Raw genomic sequence first — 13579 nt, forward strand, 5'->3', positions numbered from 1 at the left:
AGGGTTACCATAAAAAGAAAAAAAAAATCATCATTGACAAAACTACAGGATAAGATATATTTTTTTAAAGTATCAGAGAGGAAAAACTCTGAGAGAGGAAAACAATAATAAAATCCAATTTTCTGACCCACATAACAAAAACTGTTACTAAGAACACAGAGAATGTTATATAAACTACGCTGGATTGTACTTGAAATGGAGTGGGTTCAAATTGTCAGAAAACGGTGAAACATTTTCTAGTTCTATTGTTAACTAAAGAGAGTATTAAATAAGATCTGTTAAAAGCAAGTATTTGAAGATCAGTTGGCCCAAATCAATTAGTCACAGACACATTCAAAGAGGAAGCTAGGGAGAGCTGTAGTCTACTGCTTAACATCAGCATGACTCTGGACAACCAGTGGATTGTAGTTTTGTTAACCATCAAAAAAGGTCAACAGATGACCTAAGGCAATTATAGCTCACTTAGTCTAATGTCTACTTGGAAGAAACAACTGGAGAGCTGTTATGGATTTATCTTTAAACACACTCAAATGGCTATAATAATAATTAATGCTAATCATCATCACATTAGGCAAACTCAGCCTTGTTGAACACTGTTTATTTTTCAAATTTGCCACAAATGCTAGTATGTCAATGCAACATACACAGACATTTGTAGGTGGCTGAATTAGCAGTATGTGACATTCCAATTTAAGGAACCAGCACGGAACTGTATCAGTGCATTTAATCTTTGCTGTATTAAGAACTAGCTGCCAGCTCTCAGATTGCAGTTGTCAGTTGAAAATTAACATTGACAAATTAGACAGGAGTTCCTCTACTGGCATTTTTGAGATCCGTACACTTCAGTGTTTCATCAGTGCTATACTATCTGAAATAATCTGCAGCTAACAGAAACACAGGAGAAAAACAGTGAAAGGGAAATGCTATTAATGCAGGTCAAAATGGATCACAAAGTAAATCAACTCAAATCAAATATACACACAATTATTACTTAGGCACTAAGAGCACTGGCAACTAGCTACAGACACAACCCTGAACAGCAGCAAGTGTCAAGCATCCAGAAGTTATTACTGAGAGGGAGATCTAGTAAACCCAGTCCTGAAAATGAATTACCACTGAAACACTGACAAGAGGAAGGAATTCTGCTTGGCTATGTAAATACAAAGAGTAAAGAATATGAGGAGAAAGACAATTTCACTCCTATATACAGTGTTGGTTAAAACATTGGAATAGCCTGTCTGGTTTTGGGGACCATAATTTTAAAAGAGGTTTTTAAAACAGTTGGAGAAAGTGCATAGGATTGTTACTGAAGTGACTCAACGGCTGGAGAAAATGACTTACTGTGCAAGAGTTGGGGTATGTCCAAGTTGTGCAATACCACTGGACAGAGACAGCCCACTGCTCATGTCAGCTGAGCCTGCTCCAGGACCAACTGGAGCTAATTAATGTGGCCACTCACATAGCAAGCTGATGCTCCTGACACTAGAGGTTTACACAATGCTGCTCTGTATCATGAAGTCACACCCTCAAATAACCCAGCCATTTAATTTAAAAAAGATTAAAAAGAAAAAGGGGGAGGATAGGGAGAGTGATTTATTTTCTGTGTATGAGGGCTTTCATAGAGAGGAAATAAATAGAAATATACATAGTTCCCTTATCTTGTGGGGAAAAGCATCTGAAAAAAATTAATGACTGCAAGCTGAAGCCAGAGAAATTTCAATTAGAAATGAAGAGCAATTTCAATCAGAAGAATGACCACCCACTGGCTTCTTTAAAAAACAGTACTGAACTCTCCTTACAGAGGCCCATTGCATCAGAAATAAAAATGTTTTTCTGTGGATACATAGTTGTTTATTTCTTCTACTCCTGATGCAGCAAGTACCTTTATAATAAACAACTGTGCCTCCTGACAACTCAGAACCTCCAAATAACAGTGTTTCCTTCCCTATGTTTTTACTCTTTTCAAACTTGATGCTTACATATTTGAGATAGCCTCAAGATGTACTCATTCAGGGAACAAGGTCTCAGCAGTCCCTCCTCTAAAGAATGAAATTTTACCTCTCATTTCATGAGCAGCCAACCCTTATCATCTCACCAGGACAAGTACTGGCACTGTTCATAATTAATGATTCCATGTTGTATCCTGATGTCATTTTTAGTTTTAGATCTGATAACAGTGCAAAAGATACAGGACAAATACATAATGCAGCCTCCACAGCCTCTTCCAAGGTTCTATCCTCCTTAAAGCAAAGACAAGAGTCCCATCACCTTCTAATGATGTCAGTGATGCCAATAAAAGTAAAACCAATTTCAAAATAGAGCTGTGCCAAGGAGAAATTGAACAAGTTATGAATGTAAATGGCATTGTTAAGATACCTGACATATTCAGATATCAGCCATGGAAATACTCACCAGTTTGTGATGGCAATGGGAAAGTGCATCCAGAATTTCATCTACAACTCGGTCAGACAGGAAAGAAGCCACTGTCAGCTTTACTTCACTGTGTGAGGATTAAAAATGAGACAGAGACATTTTTAATTCACGCAGGAGAATTTTGTCTTTATTATGTGTTCAACAGTGCGACGATTATCCACAGTGCTGTCACTTTATTTGAAGTAAGACATTAGAGGGTGTCAGGATACATGACTGCAGGTTTCAGAAATAAACTCATGAATCACACAATAAACACAAGAGCCTCTGTACCATATTTAACCTGCTTCTAACTTTTTTTTTTTTTAAAGAGCTGAAATGAAAACATCTGGGTAGAAGAGCTGAATAAAAACCACATGTGAAACTCAGTAAAGGAACAGTCTGCCACTGAAGTCAGAGAAATGCAAATCTTGGATGAAAGGGATTAGGACAGTGCTGCCTGTTTAACACTACTACACTGGACAACTACAATCCATTTAGTTCCTCAACTCCTTTTTGTGTTTGTCTGCAGGATTAATGACAACTGTACAATGCTGGTTCTTCCATCTTTGCCATCACAACTTTGCTTCCTCTTCTTGCTCTAGGTAACCACTTTCTATCTCCAGAACTTCATGTCAGCCATTCCCATTACACCATGTTCCACGTATGTGGAACACCAACACACCCTGTACACTGAATTGAAGTTTCACTGGTAACTTCCTATCAAGGAAGTGTGTCAAGGAATTGCCCCCCTGGGGTCTCATCTTTGGCCACAGTACAAAAGGCTGTGGAAGGCACATATGCCTGAGCTGCAGCCTGAAGCTCCATCTCTCCTGCTTCTACAGTTTCAAGGCCAATTGCTTCAACTAACACTTGCCAGCAAGTAACATCATTTTGGTTTAAGGTTTTTATGTGTGGACTGAGTTGCATTGGATTAACAAAGCTATTTCTATGTGGGGCTAGCACTACTGCTGCAGAAAGTCTGGGGAAAAAGGTAAGAAACTCCTTGGAAAGGCAATTCAATTCAGAAGGAAGTAGAATGGTGGCCAAGCCATGGTGGGAAGAGAATGACAGTGAAAGAATTTCCCTCAGTTACTACACATTAATTTCAAATACTATAAGGCAGGAAGGGTAACAGTGTGCCACCCTCACCCCACTGACAGCTGCAGCTTCTACAGGTGGAAGGAGCACTATTATTGTGTCTCAGGGTAAAGTTTTGTTTGATAGGACTGAAGTGAAGAAAACTCACTCCCTGAACCATTTAAAACACTCTGAGGGCATAGCTAAAGTCTTTAACAACTCTTCTGCCAATTTTGCTGTACTCTGCAAAACTAATTTCTAAGTCTTACTGTTTTCTTCTGCAAAGACAGTAGCATCACAATGCAAAATTACATGCTTTTTCATCAAGCAGAAAGCATTCCTTAGCCAAATGATGGCAACTGCAAGGGTTTAAATACAGATCAAGCACACTGTACTGCATAAATGTATTCTCTGGTACATAATGTATGAAAAAAAAGATGCAGTGCAGGTTGAGTAAAACCCTCTTTTTCACTTTGGTTTTTTTTAAAGAGTGAACTAAGGGTTGTTTAGGGCAACTGTTTCTGCTCCAGGTTTGTGGTTTGAATATCCAAGTTCCCATTTTTTTAAGTATGTTCATCTGCTGTGCACAACTCCCACACAAACAAAAAGTTTTAAAGTGATTGCTACAGCTACAGGACAAGACCGAATGCAGCAACAGACAAAGCACTGTTAACACTTGAAGCAAGTAAGTGCAATTTCCTTCTATTGCAGTAATTCAGTGTTACCTGAAAACATAAATAGGTTTTTAAAAAAATGCATCAGTCATGAAAATGTTATTTGTGTACCATAAACCAAACCTCTTACTAACTCTTACTAAATAAAACAGAAGCATATGCACTAATGATCAAGCTAACATCCCTGGAGATTCTAAATATCCTGAACTAAGTTCACCAGGCTTGTAGGACAATTTCCTGCTCTTTAAGTGCTTTAACACAGGTTCTTGTGAGTCACAAAAGCATCCCAAAAATCTGCTACAGAAATACACATACACGCAACCCTAAATCCAAATTATATAGTCAATTTTGTTAGATTAGGTTTTTTTAAGTACCTGATTTTATTGAGGATATCAATTCCAGATTGCTCCAAGAGGACATTTTTCACAAAAGTGCGTGGGATGGAAATCTTTTCAGTGCTAGCCTCAATCAGGTCTTCACGAATGCGAGCTTTCCTCATTACATTTGGACAAAGGTTTTCCGCTGCATCCACCATAGACTCAAGGAGTGTCTGCAGCACAATAAACAAAAGCTAACATCAGGTATTGAGATTTTCATTAGTTGGAAGATTATTATTCTGGTCCATAGCACTATGACGCTTTTAGACTTGTAATTTTTACAATTTTTCTTCCTCAATTCCAATCCATTTTGCAATCCACATGCTATATAAAACGCATTTTACAAAATAAAGCTAAGGAGGGACAACATACTTGTTTTGGAAGTGACCCACAACTGTACTTGTTTGCTTTTTCAAATGTGAAACACATCCCTGTGTTTAACTGTCAGAACAATAAATTAGCTTCCCTTGTGCACCCACCACTGCTGTCTCTGCATGCAGCAGATGCAGTGGATGCTCTGCAGCAGCTGCCTTCGCTCTAAACTGTGCCCTGAATCACCAATTTTCACCAATGCTCCAGACCTGACACTTTCTAAGAGGATTCAGTATATGAAGAAAGAAGACTCATGAGAACTTGGCATGTTCTACAGGGCTGGAATATACTAGCCAAATATTAAGAAATAACTACAGGTATGATTTGCAGCGGGCATACAAACCTTTATTATTTGAATCATTTACATACATGGAAGTCTGCAGTGAACTTTAGGTGTGGTCAGCAATTTTTATTCTTTTTTGATGACTGAACAAAACCCCAAACCAGGACAGAAGAAAACCATACACACTCCAGAAACAGGATCATGTAACCCCCGCAACCCCCTCAACATTCTTTTTCTTAAAATAAGGTCTCCCCTGCTGATGGTATCAAATAAACTTCTTCCCTCTTAGAATAATCTTCCATACATATCTCAATGCTGTGAAGTTATGTCATGAAGCCTCTTTCAATTGCATGAGGTTTATCTCTGATCCGTGCCTCTGAAAGAAGGTAATTCTGGTTTCTTTTCCAAATACCAGCTCTGACTAGAAAATAAAGAGCCCTAACTACAGGAGCAGGTGAGAGCTCACAGTTCCTAACATAATCATCTGTGTATGAACAAAACTGCAGAAAAGCTCTAATGTACACATATAGGGATCAGGATGAGATGTAGAAATAGTACTAGTGTCCTGTATCACCAAAACATCTTTCCTCTAACTGCTTTCAATTTTCGTATCCAAAAAGGTTAGGTAGGACCACAGAAGGTATAAAACAATCAGCTGGTCATCTGGAAAACTAGGTTTCATATTAATATTGTTTTATCTACATGTTGATATGTACCCTGTACACAGTAAGACAGATTTATTTATAAACACAAAGCAGTATTTTCTGACAAGATTGAAAATTGTTCTTTGTTCAGATTCTCTCCTATATCCACCTTACTCCCATCTCCAGTCCCAGCAACTCAGGAAATCTATTTTAGGTATCTTCAGAAGGGTGTTTAACCATCAATTAATTTCCCATCAAATAACTTGTTTCAGAGATTGCAAAGGGTCAAGGGTCCTCAGCAAGGGATTTGAATACAAACTCTTTATGTACATTCCCAGCATGAGGTGCCACTTAGAGAAGATCAGTAAGAAGATGGGTCTCTCCAGCAGCTGGTCCCTCTGCATGCTGAAGCTGTCATGCTGCTGCACACTCCAGTGACTGTGGGGTCTCCTCAGGATAAGGTGCTTCCAAAGTGGCAGGGAGAATAAAGACAGTGTCCTTGTAATTCGTGTTTCAGTGTATGTGCAAGACCCATTTCCCCCAACTATGAATCTTCTAAACAAGTGTGACAAGCAGCAACTATGAGAAGACATCAGATTTTTCAACATATGCTATTTGCATGCAGTTTTTGAGCAGTTTTTTAAAATCCAAAGGAAGGTGGAAAGAAGAGAGGGACAGAGACCAGATAACTGAAATGGGCTAAGCTGTCTCCGGTAAGGTTGAAGGTTGATAACCAAACAGAAAAAAAGTACTTAGAAATAACAAAAGAAACAAAATAGTCATTTCATTGGAACTACATAAATCTAGCTCTAACCTAGATGCTTCTACATTGTACAAAAATAATGAACTGAGCTCCTTGAAAGCTCTACCAACTTCCTTTTTCTTCTCAATCTCACTCCACAGGTAAGTGACCTCAGGCTGAACTCCATCTTATCAGCTTTATCCTTTTTGCATATCCCCACCATAACTAGCAATTTTCATATATAGATACTGAGTAAGAAACAAACCCACCATTACTGCTTAGTAATTTTAATGATTCAAAGCAGCATCTTTCAGTCTGTAGCTCTCAACTGACTGATTTTTAAGCGTAGATTCACAAAGACAACACAGGAGCATGAAACTGCCACAGCATACAGGGAAGTCTGACCTCTACAACATTTGATTTACAGGTATAAGGGACAACAGACATTATATGGAGCTTGTTTCTGGGTTCCCAAGCTCTCTGCACTTGGAAAAACTCCTTCCACACTCTCTCCTTCAATCCCCAAGCAGATTCTGAGGCCATAATACTAATGAAGAGTCTTTCAAGCCACTGCAGCCATATCCACATGGAAGATGACAAACTTCAATGGTAGAGACAACTCAGTCAGGTAAACTACTAATGAGAATTTCCGACACATTCATTTTTTCCCATGGAGTTTATTCACTGGTGCAACTGTGTAGCCTACCTTGAAAACTCACACTCAGCCTCCCAATAGTTACCAGTGGATCACAATCATAAAGTTACAAAGACTTACTATGTGGAATTAAAATTGCAGTTTAAGCATGGTCTTTCAGAATGGATCATGTGAAGAAGTGCTGTGTGAAGGGATCACTGGAAGTAGGATGAAAGACTAAGCCCTTACCTAAAAATTTAAAAATTAATTTTTACTCAAAATACCCAAGAGAATGTGCAATTTAAAAGTTAAATAAGAGTTTGGATCTCTTCTTTAAGTGTACAACTGAAAATAATTTCTTCAGTGATGGATTTGAACTGTTGATTTCACATGACTATTACTGTATCTACATAAACCTTTACCCACCCACTAATTCTATCCCAAAACCTTTCAGTGGTGGAAACTCACAGCTACCAATATTGACTGTAGAGGGGCAAACATTTCAGATACAAGGCCACAAGTGCCAGTCAGCATTTTCAGGACTTCAGCACTTCAGGAGTGCAGAAAGAAGAGAATGAAGTCCTGCCCATGTTTAATGACTCTTAACATTTAGGAAAAAGATACAGTGAGTAAAAGGACTAGAGAATGATGACATCTAAAGAAAAAGTGGAACAGGTGATGGAGCCAACAAACTCTTTCCACTAGGATGGAATTTAGGAGTAATAGTTCAGGCACTCCTGTCCTTGCAAAGCATATTCTCTTGTCTAAGCATCATTTGTCTTGCCTACGATTTTCCCTTGGGCCTTTGCCAACCGAATAAAGCATCTCTGGGTTCTGTGTGTCCACAGTGACACCAGCAGGAGAAGAGAGATGCAAGGGCCTTGCTATAATTTCTCCTTTGGCCAACTCAACTCACTCGAAGATGTTGCTTTCCATTATTCTAACTTCTTCCTTCTCGCCCCCTTCCCTCTTTTGAAGTTTAAAAAAAAAAAAAAAAATTCCAAACAGCTCCTTCTAGAACCAGGCTCTGGTTGCTATGGAAGCTAAAAGTCAAAACTCCACTTACAGCACATAGGATGGGTTTTTTCCCAACAATCACAAAAAGAACTGTATTCATGTGAGCTCTCTTATCTATCTTCACAAATAATAAACTGCATGTGATGTTCTGAACTGACCTAAAAACTGGGAAAAAAAATCCTAACCCATGTTCAACATTTTCTCCTCCACGCAAAGTACACCACTACAGAATTCAAAGGAAAACCTTTCAGCTTTAAGTGTAAAATTAATAAAAATGAGTGTTACAATATACAAAGAGCATTATGACTTTATAGTTTCTTGTAAGGCACTTAAAGTTTAATGCCACACAAATCAAAAGTAGATGTAAAAGTTAGAATGGTTGAGCTAAAGTGCCTTTTGCTGTAAATGTGTAAAAGCATAAATGGAAGATGCATTAACTCAATCTTATGCCAGGAACTATAAATAACATTCCAAATGCTGAAGAGGTGCTTTTTTCCCCCCTTTTGTAAGACTCTCCGAAATGCACAGGACTTATTTAAGTGCATGAGCCCTGTACAAAGGGCTGATCTGACAGTTCCCATCCCAATAATAGTCTAGAAGTTCTATTGGGAAGAATCCTGGAGGTGAATCACTTTTGTGTCTGCAGAAGTTAAAGAAGTGATAAAGAATCTTCACCTTATTTCATATAATGGGGAAAAAGAGAAAAATACAAAAAATTCAGCACCATTTTCCTCCTCATTACCTTTTTGATTTTGCAAAAGCAATTAGTAATGTGGTATTATTACTTCTTCATTATATTCCCACTGACTGAAGCATTTTCATGTTGTTTCAATTGGAAGTTCAACCTGCACTTTAAGATTCTTTGGTAAGTTTAAATATATCAAAACACAGGCAAGGCAGCTTAGTCATACACTTAAGTTGGATCTGAATTATTAGAACCATATTCTTAAATTCATCAGCTTCCATACAGATCCCAACACTTGCTAAAGTTCTCCCACCTTGAATTCTTCCTGGACTGAGAGCTTTGCACATGCTGTATGGATGACCCTTACTTGTTATACAGTAAGATCTAACATAATTGAAGGTAGAAGTTCTGTGCAAGAGCTTGCTGAACACACAGGTGAGAATGTTTACAGATCAATAATGTTTATTTCAAGAACACATATTGACAGGCAATATGTGAAAAGATTTCCCATAAAGATGGATGTAGTAATTCTTGAGGCACTCTCAATACATATGAGTTATCCAAATCAAACAGTGGAAATTTTGCACCAGGTTCAAAAGCGGTCAGTGTGGAAAAAAAAAAATTCTGCAATGTAATCTACAGCAAAGCAGCTTTCACTCCAGTGGGATACCTTAACTAGTAAGTACTTTTCTCCAGGGCATGAGACTTTTTAGGGTGCTTTATGAAGGGCCTATGGAACAATCGATAAGTTTTCCCCTTCTAGAAGATAAAATTATAATAAACAGTACATGCTCCTACTGCCCACTGCAAACACTAAAGCAATTTTTTCATTCCAACCAGGCTACAATCCAGATAATAAGGCACAAGAGACTAATAATGAAAAGATAGCTTACGTACAAATATACTGGGAAGTGTGGGAGGAAAAAAAATGTGGCATATTTGCATTTAGCAACATAGCAACAGAAGATCTTAGATTTAGTTATTTCTGCATGTGAGAGATGTCAACACATCTACCCAATTTATCCACAGACCTTAAGTTGCTCATCCACAACCCTTGTGACTTCTCCAGCCATGGATTCAAGCGTCTCTTGGATTGGATTGGAGAGCGAACCGTTTGCTCCTGCCCAAGAAGCTCCACCAAGGTGATACAGATTTGGTAAGAGCTGTAAGACAGAAAGAATATCTTTGGAAAGTAGGCTCATCACTGTCTTCAAATCCAGACAAATAGGAGGAAATCTCTCTGCTAAATCAAAGTTTTTAGAAATTAGAATTATTTTGTCACTTTAAGTACTACCTACAGCTTATCATCTAAAGAAAACACTCTTTTGTGACACATTGTTATTTTAACTCCCCAAAGAGAGAAAACTTGCAAGCACACACTGAACTGCTCTCAGTATTACCAGCAAGCTGGGAAAGGCTTACTGTTTTGGAGTTCTTAGCATCCCTCATAAGCCGTTCTGCAGATTTGACATCTTCCTGTACAGCATCCACACCACAGTTTCTTAAAGAGTTGAGATGATCTTGCACTTTAACACATATTCTGTCAATCATCTACTTAAACAAGAGAAATAGAAAAGATAAAACATCGGAATGTTGGACAAACGCAAACTGAATTCAGTCCAGGAAGAAAATTAATGTGAGCATGATGAGATTTGTAGTGACAATATAACAGTCTGGAAATCCACGATCAGAGCTTGGAGGTATATCAGTGCTACTGAAGAAAAGCATTTTATCTCATAAAGACACACCTAAACACTGGAAAAAAACCCAAACCTTTAACCATTACAAAAAAATATGCTTTGGAATATTTCCTCCACAGTTACCTCCAGGATAACTGCAAATAACCAAGAAGTTATTCAGTTCAGGTGTTCTGTTTTTTGGAGTAAGTTTAATTCTAAAAATGTTGTCAATATATCTAACACTTAGCTCTGAAGGTCCCTGAATTGTTAAGAAGTTCAGACAGTAAAAGAAAGCTCTGTCACTATCCATTCAACAAACACCAACAGAGACTTCTGTCTAAGCAAAATGCAATTGCTCAGGCTTCTGAGGCATTCTTTCAAAATGTAAATATTCCTCATTGCAAGGGCACTACCAAAGCAGACGTTTCCATCAGACCTTTCACAGTGGGTTAAATTGAGCTTAATCTGTACCACAACACAATTGATTCAACGTGTTGCAAATACAGGGCAGGTGGTATAGCTGTATCCTTACAAGATAAACCAGTAAGAATGCCTGACATATAGTCAGTTTTGATTAAGATATATGGGGCAGAGAGATTACAATAGTTAAAAGTCTTTAACCTGCATAGCATTCATTACAACTGGCTATTTGACATTTTGAAGCAACATCTGAGTGCACATGTCATCATCATATAAAGTCTAGAGTTCTAGAATCTTATATCATTAGCAACAAGAACTGAAATAATTTCACAGCATGCTCCTTCTCTGCTCTGCATGATGCCTCCTCTTCAAAGGGTTTTGGGTGTGTTTTTTTATTTAAGTACAAAAAGCTAATTAATTATTAGACAGTGGTAAGTCTCATTGGGACATCTGGACTTAAAAAAAAAAAATACACTCTAGGAATAATAATGCAATTCCACCATACTAACTAGAGAATCTTTTCCAGCTCCTTTAAAACTGTTTTTAAAATACATTTTTATTGTACACAATTTAATATAGAAATGAGTAATTTTACTTTCAAAATAACAATAAATTACATTTATTGAAACCTGATGTGTGCGTGGTTGTTGGAGAAAAGCACAACTAAAACCACCAAGCTATAAAAAGTCTTAAACTTAATTCATATGGAGATTATTAACTTAGGGGGGAAAAAGGTGGCATTGGAACAGATAAATTACTAAAATAAAATAAAGTGACACTGTTCTTGTGGTTTTTAGTGCCAGTACATCTCAATGTACTGTTTTCTCGGTCGAGAGGTTACAGTGTAATTTCAGATTCTAGGAATAAAACTGTCCCATTAAATTTTAATACAGGTAGAAAAAGGACACTTTGAATTGCAGAAAAAGATTGCAGAAAATGGATAAAAATTTCATTGACTCAGCTGAAGAGCAAAACAGATATTCCTCACCAGTTTGCTGGAGTCTCCCATTTGCATAGGAACACAAGTGGTGCAAACAAACATTGAAGTAAACTTAAAACTAAGGCCATGACAAAGTTTTTTCTGCTTATACCAGCTTGCTTCAGTGGTGTACTGGAGCTGAAAACAGCCCTGAGGGGTACTGGCAAGAAATGCAGAGAATGAGAACAGAGAGAACGGTAAGCTACCACAGAAAATGCCTGTAGTCCTCAAGAGAAAGGGAAAAAAACCCAGAACACATGACATTTAGGAAATCTGGAAGCGGCTGACAAAAACTTCCCACCTTGAAGCAGTATATTGGGCTATGTTGGACATGAAGCCTTTTAAAACAGCTGTCCAGACTATAAAGAGCACAGAAGACTTCTACCTTCCTTCGCTCCCACCCTTTAAGTAAAGCTTCCCATGATACCCACAGTTCTGAAGGCATAAAATAAATGATGACTTACTCTCTAAGGCTATTTGTTCTGGTGGTGCCTAAGGGTCTGTTTACATGGTTGCTCAGTGCTAGGCAGAGAGACTGGAACTGACTCAGACACCAGATTTGGCACAGCCTTATGATGATGCTTGTCACACTGATGAGAGCCTGTTGAAAAATCAGACTCCTGACCACGAATGAGCTAAACTGTTCCAGGTTCCAACAGTATTTCACTCAGGTCTTTCTCTACACAGTACTACTATGCCTAACAACTCCTTCTCACAAAAGCTTTTTTTTTTTCCTTCTAAAAATATTAGCACTGACAATTACTATTACTTGGGAAACGAAGTATCACCCAAAGGCACATCTTAGTTCAAGCTATGCTGCCAGAATGAGAGACAATTCTGTCCCCAGGCAGATTTCAGACCCTGCAAAGTACCAGTAAGGAATCTGTTCTCACCTGCTGAGTGGTACTAGTAACAATGCCTTGTTGCAGCCGGTACGCCTGCTCCTGGAGGTACTTTCTGGTCTCGTGATTACGAAGCAAGTAGTTTTCTATCTAAAAAGCAAGAACAGATTAGGAAACTGATTTGACTCTCCACATTGCAATTTGCTTTCAATTTTGCTGCCATATCAGAAAAGGAGTGACAGGAAAAACTGCCTAAGTATTTTCTTGTTATCTGCAAACCTTATTCTGTGTACCCCAATGCTTAATAAACACATTGGCAACTATTCATTCACTCACAGACTAGTGAAACATCATTAAAACACTGTGCTTTTGCCAGTGTTTTCTGAATTAGTCTTCTATTTTGAACAATTTAGTAAGTTACACTGACAAAGGAGTAGATCAGGTTTGAGAAATATTTGAAGGGACCCTATCCATAAAGTATTGTTGTAGAGACCATGATGACACACGATAGCTGATTCATTTCTTTTAGATGCATTCGACCCACTGCAAAGACACAGATTTAAAGAGCAGTATGGCCTGGAGAGAAGATAAAATATTTAAAAGTACCTAACTGATACAGGAGCCTCAGTTCAAAAATTGCTTAAGGCTAAGCAGTATGTAAGTGGTCTTCAAAGACAAGTGATTCCTACCCACAGATGATGGTCACAGCCTACCATAACTGTCACCATCAGTAAACACCTAC

The 13579-nt window shown here is 38.1% G+C and overlaps 1 protein-coding gene across 1 annotated transcript in view; it reads right to left on the reverse strand.

Annotated features, from left to right (window-relative positions):
• Positions 1 to 13579, reverse strand: part of CARMIL1 (capping protein regulator and myosin 1 linker 1) — a 191802-nt gene that overhangs the window by 43421 nt on the left and 134802 nt on the right. Inside the window, exons 25-29 of the mRNA XM_026841413.1 lie at positions 12889 to 12987; positions 10340 to 10468; positions 9949 to 10080; positions 4538 to 4713; positions 2413 to 2500 (exon numbers count right to left, since the gene is read on the reverse strand). Of these exons, the coding sequence (XP_026697214.1) occupies positions 2413 to 2500; positions 4538 to 4713; positions 9949 to 10080; positions 10340 to 10468; positions 12889 to 12987 (624 nt within the window). The remainder of the gene's footprint in view (positions 1 to 2412; positions 2501 to 4537; positions 4714 to 9948; positions 10081 to 10339; positions 10469 to 12888; positions 12988 to 13579) is intronic.

The sequence above is a fragment of the Athene cunicularia genome (assembly GCF_003259725.1).
Source record: "Athene cunicularia isolate RWA chromosome 2 unlocalized genomic scaffold, athCun1 chr2_part1, whole genome shotgun sequence".
NCBI lineage: Eukaryota > Metazoa > Chordata > Aves > Strigiformes > Strigidae > Athene > Athene cunicularia.